A 16,506-nucleotide genomic window follows, 5' to 3' on the forward strand; every position below is an offset into this window, starting at 1 on the left:
GGACTGGAGGAGATCATGCTGAGTGAAATAAGTCAAGCAGAGAGAGTCAATGATCATATGGTTTGACTGATTTGTGGAGCATAACAAAAAGCATGGAGGACATGGGGAGATGGAGGGGAGAAGGGAGTTGGGGTAAATTGGAAGGGGAGGTGAACCATGGGAGACTGTGGACTCTGAGGAACTGAGGGTTTTGGAGGGGACGGGGATGGGGGCATGGGAGGGCCTGGTGGTGGGTACTGAGGAGGGCACGGAATGCATGGAGCACTGGGTGTGCTGCATAGACAGTGAATCTTGGAACACTGCAACAGAAACTGATGATGTATTTTATGGCGACATAAAATAAAGAAAGTGGGGGGGGGGAGGAAGGGAGGGAGGAACTTGTGTTGTTTTAAGCCCCAAAGCTTGGGATCATGTGTTAGGCAGCCAGAGATAACTAATATAAAGACACATGAAATTGAAGGCGGGATCAGTATATGTTTCCTGGAAAAGTCCGGACGGAATCCCTGAAGAAGCCAAACTGTTCTGGCGAGAAGGGATGGATGATACGTCAGGTCCCTTGAGGGAAGACGGAAACCATGACCGAGGCCAGTGCCCCACCCCCAGCACCCAGAAGGGCTGGAGACAAAGCCACAGGAAGGTTCTTCCCCTCTGGGAGTTCACACCCAACCCTGAGCCCAGCAGTGAGTGTCCTTGCAGAGCAACTGGGTAAAGAACTAGGACTCTCGGCCAGTCTTTGGTATCCCTGGGGGCATCCAGTGTTCGCCACTAGGAAATGCTCGCAAGGACTGCAGCACCCGCAGCCCTCAGGTCCGACGCGCTCCCAGCAGCACGGACTCATCACCAAGCGCGCGCAGAGCACCACCTGCCAGCGCCCGCCACCACGTGCTGAGCAGAACCTGCAGAGCCGAGTAAAAGCGAGACTAGGACAATCCCGCACCGAACCTGCATCCTGAGAAGCCCCCCACACCGCACTCAGCTCTGCAGCCGCGCCGAACACTTCGCTTCAAGAACCCAGGCATGCCATGCACCCCCGCCGCTGTCCGAGGGACGTCGAGTCCCAGCGCGCTGGGACGCAGGGAAGGGGTGTGGCCGGCGCTGCCATTTCAGGCTGGGTCCGTCTGCCTAGGGTGCGGCCGGCGGATGCGACGGGCTCCCCCAGCCCAGGCCTCCACGTATCCCCACGGCACTGTCGCCCACGCGCCACATGCTTTGCTCTTCCCCGCGTGTGGGGACCGTGAGCGATGTCCGGCCCGCGGGTACCTGCGTCCTACACACGGATGCAGCTCCTGTCACCCCGGCTCTGCATTCGGACACTCGGGCGAGGCCCTGCGCACCCTCCGGGTTAAACACAGGCTGCGGGGCCGCAGGAGCTCCTCGTGCCGGGGAGAGGCGGGCTCCCGCGGGCTGTGCGCAGGGGACTTGGCAGGGCTCCCGCCGGCCTCCTGGTCCCTTCAGAGGCGTCCCGCCCAGCACTCCGGGCCGTGCCACAGGCCTTCCCCTCCGCTCTCCCAGGCCTGGACACAGCCGCCCTGGTGTCTGGAGGGGCTCTCCCACCGCTGCTCTCCACAGGTCCGGAGGGGACGGTCCTGCTCTCCCTCCTCTGCATGGCCGGTGGGCAGCGACGGGCCAGCCCATATCCTCCTGGCTAGTCCCGGCGGACCCCCGACTTGCCCTGGAGGAAACGGGTCCCGCAGCGGCTTCCGCCCTCTGCGGCAGCACAGGGGTCCAGGCGGCCGGTGTGCAGGACAGTCACCCCCTCTATTCTGGGCCTACAAACGCCCCCCGCGTAGAGCCTCCCACCCAGCACATGGGCCCGCGGTGGGGACGGTGAGCCGACAAGGCTGAGAACCCGCTCCTCGCAGACAGCACGAGAGCATCAACACCACGCTGACAGGGACTCGGACGACAGCCAGGACGGAGAGAAGGGGGACAGGCACAGTTTCTACCTCGAAGACGGTCCCCGTCTCTATGCTTATGTCCTAAAGTTGCTTCCAGTGACAGAAGCGCTGGGGGGCTCGGCTTTAAGGCAGCGCAACGACGTTCCTCCTCTTCCCATGAGTGGCGTCTCAAGACCCGCACGGCCACCCCCCTGCAGTCCACGGAGGTCCGGCCCGCGGCAGAAGGCGGCGGCCCTCGGTGCCACTGGCCCGGGTGGCACGCTGTCGGGTGGCCGGGGGACCTCGGGCCACGCGGGGGGTCCCCTTACCTCACAGAAGCTCTGGCACTGCTGCTTCCGCGGGTCCCACGACTCCCTGCACGGCTCCAGGCACTGGGGGAAAAGCAGACGGACAGAAAGCACGGGTGAGACACAGCCCAGGGAGAAGCACCTGCCCCCCTGCCCCTGCCCTGCCCGCTTCTGCTGCGGCCTTGGGCAGGGCCGCTGCTCGGGGCATCCCCGGCGTGGGGCGGGATGAGCACCTGAGTGAGAGCCTCACGACACAACACAACACACGTCTGTGTCCACGCGACTGCAAGAGCCTGCAGGGGACGCGGGACACGGCGTTCACCCTCGGACACACCACCAGGCAGAACCGCGCGAATGAGAGTCTCTGCATTCGGTAAGAAATGTTTCCTAGGGGCGCCCGGCTGCTGGGTGAGTGGGGCACAGCTCTCCATCTCGGGGCTGAGAGTTCGAGCCCCACGTCGGGTGCAGAGAGGACTTCAAAATAAAATCTTTAAAAAAAATGCTTTCTAAAGGTGGTTGTCACAGACGAATTTTGTTTTTTCAGAAACTTTAACATGGACGTGCTTTACAATTGGCAACGGAGTGTTCTCTATAAAGTCTGCAGGGAATTGGGTGAAGTTAATTCATATTAAATATCCATATCCATCATCACTGTTAACTAATCTTTAGCTCAGTGGGTCTCACAGCATTAATACACACCCAGTTTAATTACTCTACTAGAATACATTGAATGCATCATAACGTAAAAATGTACCAAATAAATATAGAATATATTAAATCTACCGAAATATACAGAATAAACTCTCTGACATGAGTTTCAGAACAGAGAGTAAAGTCTGAATATGTGTTTAAAATGTTATTATCCCATACAGTAACAAATCAAAGTCAATAACTAGGCTCCATTATTCATTAACAATCATAATAATAGTTAATAATAATGTATAGTATACATAATAGTATGTTATCTATATTAAATGTATATGCATTATATATGTAATAACAAAGAGTATTGTTGAAAAAAGTATATATACACATATATATACTTTTCAGCTATATATAGTAGGATCTATAGTACTAGTATGTGTACCTGTTTATATAATTTATTACTCTATATAGTACTTGTATAATGTATAAAATATAATGATTACATACCCTATCTATACTATATACATACTGTATACGTTACATATACTGTACTACCTACACCATGGAACTCTGTATATACACATATATATGTACACCACAGCATTACATATTCTGCATATACTATATATACTACATAAAATACAGTAAGCTTATGTAATATATAGTACCATATATACTATAAACAACATGTAGTAATAAATAAGAGATCACAGCCAGTCCTCATGGTTGAAATTAAAATGTTACATTAATATGAATAGAGATTTGATTCTCAATTTTATATTTTAATGAGTAAAAATGAATATTCCCATACAGTTAAATGTCAGTTCTCTAAACACTAGCTTACTGCTGGCTCCCATCAGGCCATTATTATTTGATCTATATGATTTTTATTTCATTCTTGATAAATTTTCCAATTAGGATCAACGTTCTCAGTTAAATTCCAGATAAGTATACCCTAGAATTCGGGATCTATAAATAAGTTTTTTTTTTCCATTATTTTTTTACTCCACTTGGTAGCCAACTCCCCCTGTGTTTTAAAATAGAGTTTAAGGTCTAAGGCGCTCTGCTGTCCACGCGTCAGCTGCCTGTCACAGCAGCGCTGCTCACGGTGCGATCGATGACAAACAGTATGAATCTTTCCCAGCAGGTGATCAGAAATGCAAGCTCATGGCCTGCCCCCAGCCCTAGAGTCAGAATCTCTGGGATCGGGACCCAGGAGTCTCTGTTAGCAAGTTCTCCAAGAAACTCTGATGCTTGCTAAACTTTGAAAAGAACCTCCTGATTGCAGTAAACATTTCCCAACATATACTTGTATCAAGGTACAACTTAAGTGAAACAAGGTTGCGAATTATATCTCAGTAAAGCTAGGGGAGCAGGAAGAAGTGCTACAAGATTTGATGGGGGGGGGGGGGTCCATAGGGCCACCTGGGTGGCTCAGCTCCTTGAGTGACTGTCAGGTCAGATCATGGTCCCAGGTTGTGAAGTCAACTCAGGCTCCACACTAAATACGGAGCCTGCTTAAGACCCTCTCTCTCCCTCTCCAAATCAAACAAAGAGAGTCAATATTGTTCCTTTGTTTTATGTCTCACTAAGTAAGACCTGATCTATTTCTTGTAAGAATATTTTACATTTTATATGCTTTAATGTTGCATATGAACAACTCATTTTTTAGTTATTTTAATTTTTAAAAAGTTGAGCTTTTCCATGATACTTTTCCAAGAGCTACACAGGCTTCTCCCAAACTTGCCAGTGTGCACCTCTCCCAAGCATGTTAAAACAAATGCACAGTTTTTTGTAATATAACAATTGTAAAAGAACACCATCTTTTTAAGAGCAATGAAGTCACTTTGAAAACTTGTCTCTCGGTGTCCCTGAGTGGCTGTCAGTTAAGCATCTGCCTTCAGCTCAGGTCATGGTTTCGGGGTCCTGGTATGGAGCTCTGCAGGCGCTCCCTGCTCAGCGGGGAGACAGCTTCTCCCTCTCTCTACGCCCCCCCCCACCTGTTCCTGTATGCACACAGGCACGCGTGTGTGAGTGCTCTGTATCTCAAATAAATAAAATCTTTAAAAAAAAAAAAAACCCAAACATTCTCCCTCACATATTTTATGAATTCCTTCAAGAGTTAGTTTTGTTTCCTAAAGGTCGAAAGGTATGTCTGATTCCTTATCCTCAGACTTCTCTGTGTTTGTTTTAAGACTTTGGCTCTGAGCCAAAAAAGTCTAATGGTCACTTAATAAGTCTATCTAGACCACATTCCTTCTCGAGACCATTTAAAGTGAATTACTGGCACTCCTCAGAATACTTGGAGATTTTGTTCCTTTGGAGACACCTCCTACGATGAGGGAGGCCCCCTCCATAACACCGGGGGATTTTTCATGGACACAAGCTCAGCTACTGACGCCTGAAGTCCTTATCATTTTGTTCAGGAATCATCCAACAAGCATTCATTCCATATGAAACCGCTCAGTGCGATGTGGCTGACGGTGTCTCAGCAAAGTTCACATTGCTTTGGATCGTCGCTGAGAATGTAGGTTGTGACACAGGCCAACTGCACACATGCTCAGCAGCCTTGTCACAACCCAAGACATCGGGGCATTAAAGAGCATCGGTCCTGGGAGAGCTCCACAATTCTATGTGACCCTACTCCTGCCAGGCTGGGGATCAAATACTTTATATAAAACAAACACCACTTACAAAAACAGACACACTTGTGAGACGCTAACGGAAGCAAGGCACGACACACTTGTCTTCTTGTTAACCTAGCACCGCTCTCTGCCAAGGCCAGCGTCAGGAGACGCCGTCTACTTCAGGTTCTACTTCACTGGCACGCCTGCCGCCTTTCCAATAACCAGTCATCATCTGTGTCTGAAGATATATCACAAAACGTTATGAATGACAGCCAATATTTTCTTTTAATAATCCCTCTGTGAAAACTATCTGACAGGAAAAGCCTGGATATGGAAATACGAGTAAATCTTTGCAGGATCCATAGCCAGGTAAAATGATTGCAGTAAAAGCCGGGCAGGTAAAAAAGCCCAACCATGTCTCTCATCCTTCAAGCAAAAAGAAAGAGCATCTTGTTTTTCCAGATTAAAAAAAGGGGGAAGGATTTTGTCCAAAGAGGGCAGATGCAAATCTCATTTCCATAAGAAAAATACTACATGGAGACAACTGTTTTGGAATTTACTACATATCACAGCTGTAAGTGCTCTGATCAAATTACAAAAAAGAAAAAAAAAAAAGAGAGAGAGAGACAGAGAGAGAGAAACCCACCAAAAAAAGTAACTGACTTTACTATTTTAGCAGGAGGCATGCTAAGCAGGCCAACGACAGGCCAGATTCTCGGGACCATCCCATGGGCTGTGGCCACGCAGCCGGTGCAGAATGGAGACACAGCACGCCTGGGTGTGAACCCCATCTCTGCCATGCGTCTAACCCACGACTGTGTGAAAATCACATAATTACTCAGCCTCCATTTGCTAACTCAAATACGAGAAAACAGTCGTTCATATTAACTCGTGAAAAGTTGAATTTTTCAAACAGTACCAGAACTTGTATGGCTTAATAGAGCACTCTGAAAATTATTTATTCAGTGGAGCCCCATAAAACCAGATCGACAGAGGTCTGTAAAGTTGGCTACCATCATTCTCACATTTAAGAGGGAGGAAATGTCAGAGTACAGAGGTTGACTGAACAAAGCAAGGGACTATGGTCGAGACTTCAGGAACTGGAAGTTGGACCCATGCTCTGGCACACACAAAAGAATGTTCTTCCCAATACAGAACGTTGCTCTGTTTCTGCCACGTGCTGCAAAGCCTTAATGCGGTGATACATGTGAAAGGCATTTGGAAACTGAAAAGTACTTTGCTAATCTCTGAGATTCCTGAATCGTTATGATCTCGGAAAGGATTCAGCTCCAAAATGCCCTAGGTAGGTGTTCCAGATTCCAAGGTACTTATGAAATCATAACCAACAGGACTGACTATTTCATCTCACAGACAAAGGGATGCAACCGTTCAGAGCCAAACTACTGACAAAGAGTGAAACTGTAGATATCGCTTTGGTGAACCACCGTCTGGACAATGAGCACAAGCGTCCATATCTTACACTGAACCACACACTTCCATAAAAGGAAAGTATACTGCCTTATATCGCATTACCAGCAAAGGAAATTCTATTACCTAAACACCAATTACCATAAATTCTGAAGCATAAGAGTTTCCTTAAAAATTCAAATTTTCACACACATCCAATAATTGGGAAACAGAACCCATAATTACATTACATTAAATAAATAGAAGCCATTAAAGCAAAGCACCCAACATTCTGCACATTCCAACTTGTTCCAATTAACAACTGATAAATCAACAAATAAAGATGAGTAGCTCTTACGTGCGATGTATTTATCTAGTCTCCAAGGTGGCGGGAACGGGCAGTCATTCTGCCTTAAAGCAATCTATAATGTGCACGGGAGAAAGCACGGGCATAAGTGCAAGGTGGTGAGGCGTCAGACAACCGAGAGAAGAAGATGTCACAAGAGCCTGCGGTAGTGATGCACGTTTCCATACAGGACAACAGGAAAAGCCTGCACAGAACTGAGAACTCGTGAGTTAACTTAGGAGAAGGGGGACTGGACCAGCTTTAGCCGATCTGGGGCCTGGATGAGGTATGTGGGGTGATATGGTGCAGGACAGCTGAGAGCAGACGCAGGGGGCCGAGGCTAGAAACACGGCCCTCGGGATTCAGGGACGAGCCACTGACGGTCCTAGAACAGCCTGAGTGTTGCTGCAATAGAATGATTTGTAAAAACTACATATATTTGGTCATTTAAATAACCAAAATGTATTTCTCTAACACACTTAGTAATCTTCACATCCACTGCTCCTGAAAATGTTTCAGAGCCGTGAAGGTGACATGGGGTGTCTTGCTACCAAGAAACGTGACTTTAGGGCTCGCCCCTACCCTCACCAAAGGGCACAGGCTGGTTGACAGGAGGACTAATGATGTGAACTCACAACCCCACCCCCTGACTTGAGGGGAGGGGAGACGGGCTGGAGACTGAATCAGCTAATAGTCAATCCTCGCGAGGTCGTACAGTTTTCATAAAAATGCACCGGGACCAGAGCACCGGGCTGGCTCAGTTGGAAGTACCCCCAATTCCCGATCTTGGGATCTTTGAGTTCAAGCGCCATGTGGGGTGTAGAGATGAATTTATTAATATATGTACATTACTATATATGTACTATACACACACACTTGTCCAAATTATGTTGTAATATATAAGTACACTATGTATACACACAGTACTTTATATGCATACTTTATATACATTATATACATAGTGTATATATAGTGTTCTGGTATATTAATGAAGCAATCTACGTTGTTATATACACTATACATATGTGAAGTATATAACTTAACACAGATTGCTTTATACATATATGAAAGTATCCTGGAAAGCAAAACCCACAAGGGGACTGGTCTTCTGATCCCTTCCAGACATTTTTCACGCTTGGGCAACCAGAACACTTCCATGTGCCACAGAGCTGGGCCCCAAGCTCCAAGAGGACAGAAGCTCCTTTGTTGGGGATCCTGCCTTCCGAATCTCTTCACCTGCCTGCTGATTCGTGTTCTGTGCCATATCTTTTAATACACCGGTTAATGCTGAGTGTTTCCCTGGGTTCTGCGAGCTGCTCTAGAAAGTTAATCGAATCTTAGGAGGGAGTCATGGGGACTTCCAGTCTGGTCTGTATGTGACACTGGCCCATGAAGTCGGGGTCCAGGGGACAGTCTTACAGGTCCTGCGGGATCCGATGCCGGACACAGCTCCTATCAAGGACGGGAAGGAGGGGGAAATGAGAAAAAGAAAGCACACCGAAATTTCCAAGCTCGATCTGACAGGAACCCATGGGGTCCCTAAGACGGAGGGTTGGGGAGAAACTAACGTCGGGCAGGCTGTGCAACGGAGACTCTAACGTGACGAGTTTGAAGCTTCCGGTGGTCGTACATGAAGGCAGGCCCAACAAGCTACTGGAAAGGCAGACACGGAGTTCTGGAGAAAGTTGCAGAAACGAGGAGCCTTTATAACCTCTGCTCTTCCTCTCCACATCATTCCTTCCTTCCTTTTATATATATTTGCAGAATTCCATTACCACAGCGTCATGCTAGGTGACAGGTCTGCCAAATCCTTGAACTACACAAAAAGAATGCCTCCAAGTTCTATACCATCTAGAAAGGTTTAAAAAAAAAAAAATAAGCCGTGTTTGTCGATAAGCAAAAGTCCAGGCTACACATGAGAAAGGACAGAAAATAGAAGGATTTGGAGAGTTGGGATGTTCAAGAGCTAGAATGGCAACAGTGAGGAGATCTCTTTGCTCAGCAAAAACGGTTTTGGTCCCCCTTTTTGTGTTTGTGCACAGGATGCTGGAACTCGGGGAGACACCAATGCTGGACCATGCTGGTGAAGAGAAGGAAGGGTTGGGGGGAGGGGGTCTGACTGCAGATGGAGGAGAAACAGGAAATAATCAACAGATCGAGGTCCCAGAGAATGTTGCACAGGCTACAGCACGGAAACACAGAATTTTAGAGAGGCAAGGAATCTGTGATGCCGTCTAGCCCAACCCGACACCCTCTAGGCTCAGGAACTAAAACGTTTTCATAGAGTCAACAGCTGGTTAGCAGGACTTCCACCCATGGCTCCATCTATGATTGGGCACAGGCCATAGAATTTCATTGTTCAACTTAGAGGAGGTAAGAATTTGGATGTGGAGATATAAAACAATGGTCAGGAGAAGCACCACTGTTCCAGCGAGAGTCTCCCCATACAGTGAGAAGACGATCAGACACGTGTGCCCTTCTGGGTGGAGTTCTGGTGGCTGAGCGTGAGAGGTGTTGAGTCGATGGGAAAGACAGCTGAGGGCACAGAAGGGGGTGATTCCTGGACTCCCTCAGGACAAGAGACCGACCGCAGATCCTTGGAGGTGGATCAGCCTGAAGGACCATTCCTCATCCACCACCTGCTGAGTGGTTTTTCCCCATTCTAGCTGTATCTTAACCTCTCTGAACCATAGGTTTCTACCACATAAAAGAAAAGAATAATATTTGCCAGAGGATCATTTTGAAATAAATTTTATAAAGACAACCTTTTAAAATACCTATACAAAAGGAGGTGCTCCGTGAATGTGGTGAGTGTGGTGCCCTTCCCTTTCTAAAGGACCAAGAAAAAGAATTTGCTTTCATTCTTTCCTATTTCCCTGATAACTACTTTTTTTCTTTTAACCAAAGAAGACAATAGAATTTCTTGTCATTCCCGTCTCTCAAGCATGTTGCAATAATTGTTTTAAAACTGCCTTTTTTTTTTTTTTTTTGCCCAACAGCTGTGTTTGGTTGGTTGGGGTGGCTTTATTCTTGTGTGTGTCCAGAAGATGGAATCAGAAGGAAAAAATCAGAGACCAGGGCACTGCACATTTCATAGAACACAAGGTAGGCTTTCACAAAAAAATTTTCTGTTGAATAATAAGAAAGCAAATAATGATTTATATTTAATTTTTGTCTTTATCGTTGGCTGGATATGAAGAAAAAGCTTTGGGTCTCACCAAAAAAAAAAAAAAAAAATCCAACTTCACATTTCATACAGGTAATATTAATGCCATCAACAGAAGTTTCCAAAGACCATTTCTGTTTTCTAAATTAATGGCAGCAATTTCTCTGGGAAACCATAGATCTGGTTTTTAGATGGAAGTGGAATTTTTTTCAAAATATTTCCTAAATATATTGTGCGCCCTACTGCCTTTAGAAGTATTCATGGACTCCCTCCAGCTCTAAATTGGTATAGAAATTGTTACAATCCTGTGTGTCGAAAAGTACACTGTCTCTTGCCAAAATAATGAAATCTTTTGGCAGCCGTCCTGTGGAAGTACAGTTGAACAATCATCAGACCCGAAACCGCAGAGGGTTGGTGTGCCAACTCCGCACAACAACATTACGCCTTAGACACTTCATATCACAAGTCAACTTTCTCTGAACTGATCAAAGGGTAATTCCTTTCCCACCATGATGTTTATCTACAAATCCGGGCCCCCTTTTATCACAACTGTTTCTCACAATCCAGGGAACTCTGACTTTAGGAGCTCTTTTAATGTCAGTGAAGGTGTTTAGAAACAAAGAGAAAACAAGTCAAGTGGAAAAACAAGATTCATCAAGGTAGTTGCTACCAGAAAACCACTCTCTCGAGGTCGTTCTTCCTCACCTAAACCATGTCCTTGCGCGTAGCATGAAGTCGGGAATTCTGTTTCACTGAAGACCACACACGTTTCTTCGCATCCGGATTTTCCGCCTGATCTTCTGCTGTGGAATTTTAGCATACTGTGGCAGTTCCAAATAATATTCTCACGGTTAGTTCTCAGATTAAAAAGCTATTAATTACAAAGGGAAAGTCACAACTTCATGGTGCAGAAACCAGACAAAGAGTACTTGAACTACGTGATCAAATCCCGTCTTCCAGGAACAGGAGAAGCAACAACATCCCCAAGGCAGGATCCCTGCCCAAAAGGCAGAACCCGCCCTGAACCACAAGAAAAGAGCAGACAAAGCCTTCCCCGGAGCAACAAGCCTCTAATCTTAAAAAATACCAATGTTGTGGAAGACCAAGAAAGAATGAGGAATGCTTCCAAACTCAAGGGGGACTAGAGATACGCAGCAACTCAGACTAAACAAGGTTACAAAGGGCATGACTGGCACAAGGGCGAGCCTTTAAATGCAGACTCTACCTGGGGTAAAGGTGTTACCTCAGTGTTCATTTCCCTGAATTTGGTCATTGCACAGTGGTCACGTAGGAGATGCATGCTAGAGCATTTAGGGATAAAAGAGACGCGAAGCCTGCAACTCATTCTCCAATGGCTGGAAACAAAATAACAACTCTAAGGACAAGCACAAAGAGAATGTGATAAAGCAGATAAGGCATGCGCACAAAGGTTAACAATCGGTAAATCTAGATTGGGGTCAGCGACGAGAAACCAGGGACCGAACTGGGCCCACACCGCGGTTTTGGTAAAGAAAAGTTATCGGAACACAGCCACGCCCGTTTCTGTCCCACTAGTTGTGACACACCTTATGTCCAAGAAACCAAAAAATATTTACTCGTCTTTCGTAGGAAGTTTGCCGTACCCGGATTCAGATGTATGGTATATGGAAGTCCGTTGTACTCTTCTCATAATTTCTCTGAATTTTTAATCATCAAGTTAAACATTTAAACTATATAAAGTAGGGGCACCTGAGTGGCTCAGCTTGTTGAGTGTCTGACTCTTGGTTTTGGCTCAGGTCATGATCTCATGAATCACAAAATCGAGCCCAGCAGTAGGGAGTCTGCTTTAAGATTCTCTCCCTCTGCCCCTCCCCGTGAGCTCACCCCCTCTCTCTCTACAATAAATAAATCTTTAAAAAAAGAAATGAAAAAAATTTTAAAAATATGTAAAGTCCATTTAAAATGACCCCAAATCTCAAAATCACAAATTTTCTTCATCTGGCATCATTAAAAAGCTACAAGGGACATAGATCTATGAGCAAAAGAGGATGGGAAATCCTACAGCGGCTCTCAGCGAGCTTTTTGAGATAAGAGCACAGATTCACAGACAAATGCTTCAGGTCTGAGACCTGTGGAGACTGGATGGTACATCCTCTCACAGAACTGTGGGACAGCCTCCGGGCTCCGTAAACTTAGACCCAATAGGGACCATCAACAGGATGGTTTCACCACAGCCTCGGGAACCCTGCAGTAAAGGGGTACAGGGGTGGCAGACTCACCCTGGAGAATTCACTTAGGTGGCTGTGCGATGAACCCTGTCGTCCTCACTTTGTCTTGGTTTCTAACGCCAAAACACAGGAAGCAAGTTCACGCTTCGAAAGCGGCCCTCCCGCCTCTGTCCTAAATAAACCCTTCTTACAACATCAAAGCAAAAGATTCCTCACGATGAAAAGAGGAAATGAGTCAAACCTACTCCTTTCCCAGTTGTGGGCCACTCCGTGACACGTCCTGAATAATTATTAGCTTTCACCAGAATTTGCACTTCCTGCCGAGATTCACACATAAATTCCAGAATCAGTAGATGTCATGTTTATTACAAGTCCAACGAGGGAAAAACGGATGCTGGTGCTTGGCCAAGGCAGGGAAGTAAGGAGAGGTGGGTGCCCTTTCCTCAAGCGAAGAACCTGACGCCCAAACGCGAACAGTTTCCTGGAGACACTTAAGGACCGACCCTCGGTAGGAAACGTATTCATCGAAGAAGCAGATGTACCTGCCAAGTCAGCCTCTCTGCTGGGAAAAGTAAAGCATTTGTATGTAATCAGAGTGCTTGAAAATTCAACAACAGCTAGAAAATATTATCTCTGTGTGTCATTCCAAACCCAGAAAGGATAAACACACACACAGGCCACATTTTTTAAATTATACCTTCATCATCGGCATCTGTGTCCTTTGGCAGACCATCCAATCAACCGCTCACCTTTCTCCAATACTGACCCCCAGTAATCAGTGACTCAAGAAACTGATCCCCGCTGTGAGTCGGATCTTGGAGGCTGAATTACGGAGAACCCTCTTGGGTACCCAGAATCTCAAGCTTTCGCTAGATCGGATTCTGCATGGCCTGGAATCACCAGTCACGGCATCCCGCAGGCTTAAACAGCCAGACCCCATCTCCTGAGTGAAAGCCAGAATGGAGTCTGCACAGCATGCTTTTGACACCACGGAGCCCCCAGGTTAAAGAACTCCTCTGTGACATGCTTCGAGTTGAATGGAGATTAGGATTTCCATCACTTCATGCTACGTTTAAAAGCTTATGCAAGTCTGGCATTGATGCTTATCTTCGTATGTATGTTTTCTACACGTTTTCCTAGCAACACTCAATTCCTACAATTGGTAGTGCTGGAGAACCATGTCAATCGTATTCCCAAGCTGGGTGGCCTGGTGTCCTTCTTCCCTGGGCCACTGGCCTCATGAAATGTTGCGCATGTCACGGGAGGAATTGGATTTTTCTATTTGCTCCTTTGTTAAATCTCCGAGAGCTACTTTTCAATAGCTTCCATGGGCTGCGGGTTAATTAGATGGTTTCTACCAGCAGTATGTAAGAATGGCTTAGGTAGATACACGCTTGTCAGCGTATGATTTCCGAGAAATTAAATCTGTTTGTCGGAGAGGTGAGTGACTGTCGTAGGTTCTAAGAGACAACCTAAAAACGAGGCAAGTCCTTCTCTGCTGGGTGGATTAGCACGAGTGTCAACACTAATCCTTTTGAGATAGAAACGGTCTATACCATTGACGGCTTAATATCTTATCTGTGTGGTTTGGCTGTCTGACATGTCAAGCTCAAGGAAGCCATGGTGCGCTCTTGAAAGGACCAGGGGACCGAAACTCAGAAGGACTTTCATGCTTCCTGTCTCCCTTGCCAGATCAAATCACCCCAGCTTTGTCAACATGAAAGCGCCTCCAAGACATTAGCGTATCCCTGAGCAAACCCATTCAACTCGGCGTTATGCGGTAGGTCTGCTCGAAATTAATGAGTGAGTCCCAATGTTCATAACTTTGCAGAAGCTGAGAAGAAAACACTGTCACTGAGGGTTTATTTGTATCAGTTATGGGTGGGAAGCCCTATTTATACAGAACCTATGTGACCTTTCACCCAAACTCAGAACGCGCACCGTCTCTTTGGGATCTTTACTTTTGTTTTGCCCTCACCCCCAAAAGGCTGATACTGAGTTTCCTGGGTCTAATGGGATGCCATTAGAGTAAGAGGACAATTAAAGCTACTTGCGAACCCAAACTAGCAGCAAGTGCAAACTCGGTAAGGACGGGTCACAGCGGACGTCTGTTTCACGCTTCATAGTTTTCCAGGAAATTTTGCACCGGGTCTCGAATGGCCTTCTCTACACTGTGTGCGATGCTCATCCAGGTTTCTCATGCTACTTTCCCGCAAAACTCCCTTGACCTGAAACACAGAGTTGGGAATCCAACCACAGAGGTCTCATTTTGTTGTTCTGTGCTTACTTCGCAAATTTGACAGTTTAATTAACTCTGTGCATACTCTCTTGACTCCTTTACCCACTCATGCATTTGCTGAGCCAAAAAGTCTAGGAAAAGAAGGCCGCTCGAATCATGTGCTATCCAACATGCTGCAATGGTGGAAATGCTCTGTGTGCACACAGTCCAAAAAGGCAGCCATCGGCCACATAAAGCTACCAAGTGCTTGAAATGTGGCCAGTGCAACCAAACACGTCATCTTAATTCACATCAGTGTAGACAGCCACATGTGGCTAGCAGCCACCATATTGGGGAAGACAAAGTGAGCATTAGAAAAGCACAAAGGTATGCATTCAGCATCCACTACTCTTTTCTATGGGGAGAGGAAGTTAAAAACTGCATTTCCCAGATGACCTTGCCACTGAGAATCTGAATCCATGAGGCTGTGCTAATTAGCATACTCAAGCAGCACTAGGAGGCAGAAGGTATTTTCTTGCCTCTGCCCTGTCAGGTTTCTACGGTCATCGTCACTTTTCTTCCTCAGCTTGTCGCATGTCTAGAGAGGCTTCCTGGGGGGAGGACTCTTGACTCGGAGGTTGATGTTCTGGAGAAGCCTCCGTGCAAGCAGCACGGTCCGCTCTATGCAAGCAGGACCCGTGCTCTCTGGACCCTGGGCACATAGCCCGTCCTTCCCTACACACTTCCAATCACCTACGAAGCGCCTCATCGCCCGTGACAGTTCCTTCCTGCGGACAGACCTAGAGCGGTTTGTCTTCTTCACTGTCGCCGCCCAATACCAGCGACGAAGAGCCAGCCCTGCGCTGACGTCTACCACGGACGCCATCAGAAAGGCAGAGAACATGGATACGGCTCCTCTGACTGTGTGCTGGGTCAGCAGTGCTCGTCCATAAGCCCAGGACCCCCTCACGTTGGAGGAAACAAAAGAAAGTAATGTCCTCCCCCTGCTCTGCTCCTTCCCTCCGTCCCTCTCCCACATACACACGTATGTGCCCGGCGCTCTGAGAGGCACGGGGAAGACGCGTGCCCATCGAAGTCGGTCAGCTCCGACCTGAAGTCCAGCAGAGGGACAGACTTAAGGACAGCGTCCACCACAGCAGGTCAGCGCCTCGGAAGAAGAGCAGAGAGACACACCGCTGGAGCCGGGCAGAGCTCCCCGGGGCACCCGTGCTAGGCAGAAAACAGAACCATGCAAGAAAAGAAGGAGCAGCAGAAGAAGGTGGACAGAAGATCGTGCTGCTGTCAGGTCTGGTGTTTGGAGGTGCAGAAATAGAGCCGTAACCTTCAGTGACACAGACCCGCCCGACAGGTGTCTGCCGAGCTGAGATGGGACATGTCTGTGATTTATGACACACAGGCTACTCGCTCGTGAGCAAATGGAAGCTGAGAACTTTGCGATCCTTACGGTCATGGCTGGATGTGCTTCTAGAAGCATAGCAGGCCTGATGTCGAAATGCAGAAAGGAAGAAAGAAAACCACTGTTTCTCAAGAAATGTATGTTCCCTTTATCAGAGACAAGGGATCTAGTTTCCGTTTCTCCAAACACCCGGGACCCTTTGTAGGGGCAATTCTTTAATCACCTCATAAACACAGCCCAGAGGGGTCTGCTTGATGCAATGCTGAAGTTCGCTGAGGAAGATTCCTC

The 16,506-nt window shown here is 47.0% G+C and overlaps 1 protein-coding gene across 1 annotated transcript in view; it reads right to left on the bottom strand.

Moving 5' to 3' along the window:
• The window catches only part of ANOS1 (anosmin 1), a 176,289-nt gene that overhangs the window by 76,740 nt on the left and 83,043 nt on the right, over window positions 1-16,506 (bottom strand). Inside the window, exon 3 of the mRNA XM_045089275.1 lies at window positions 2,207-2,269. Coding sequence (XP_044945210.1) covers window positions 2,207-2,269 — 63 coding nt within the window. The remainder of the gene's footprint in view (window positions 1-2,206; window positions 2,270-16,506) is intronic.

The sequence above is a fragment of the Mustela putorius genome, unplaced genomic scaffold (assembly GCF_011764305.1).
Source record: "Mustela putorius furo isolate JIRA1106 unplaced genomic scaffold, ASM1176430v1.1 tig00003836_pilon_pilon_pilon, whole genome shotgun sequence".
Classification (NCBI taxonomy): domain Eukaryota; kingdom Metazoa; phylum Chordata; class Mammalia; order Carnivora; family Mustelidae; genus Mustela; species Mustela putorius.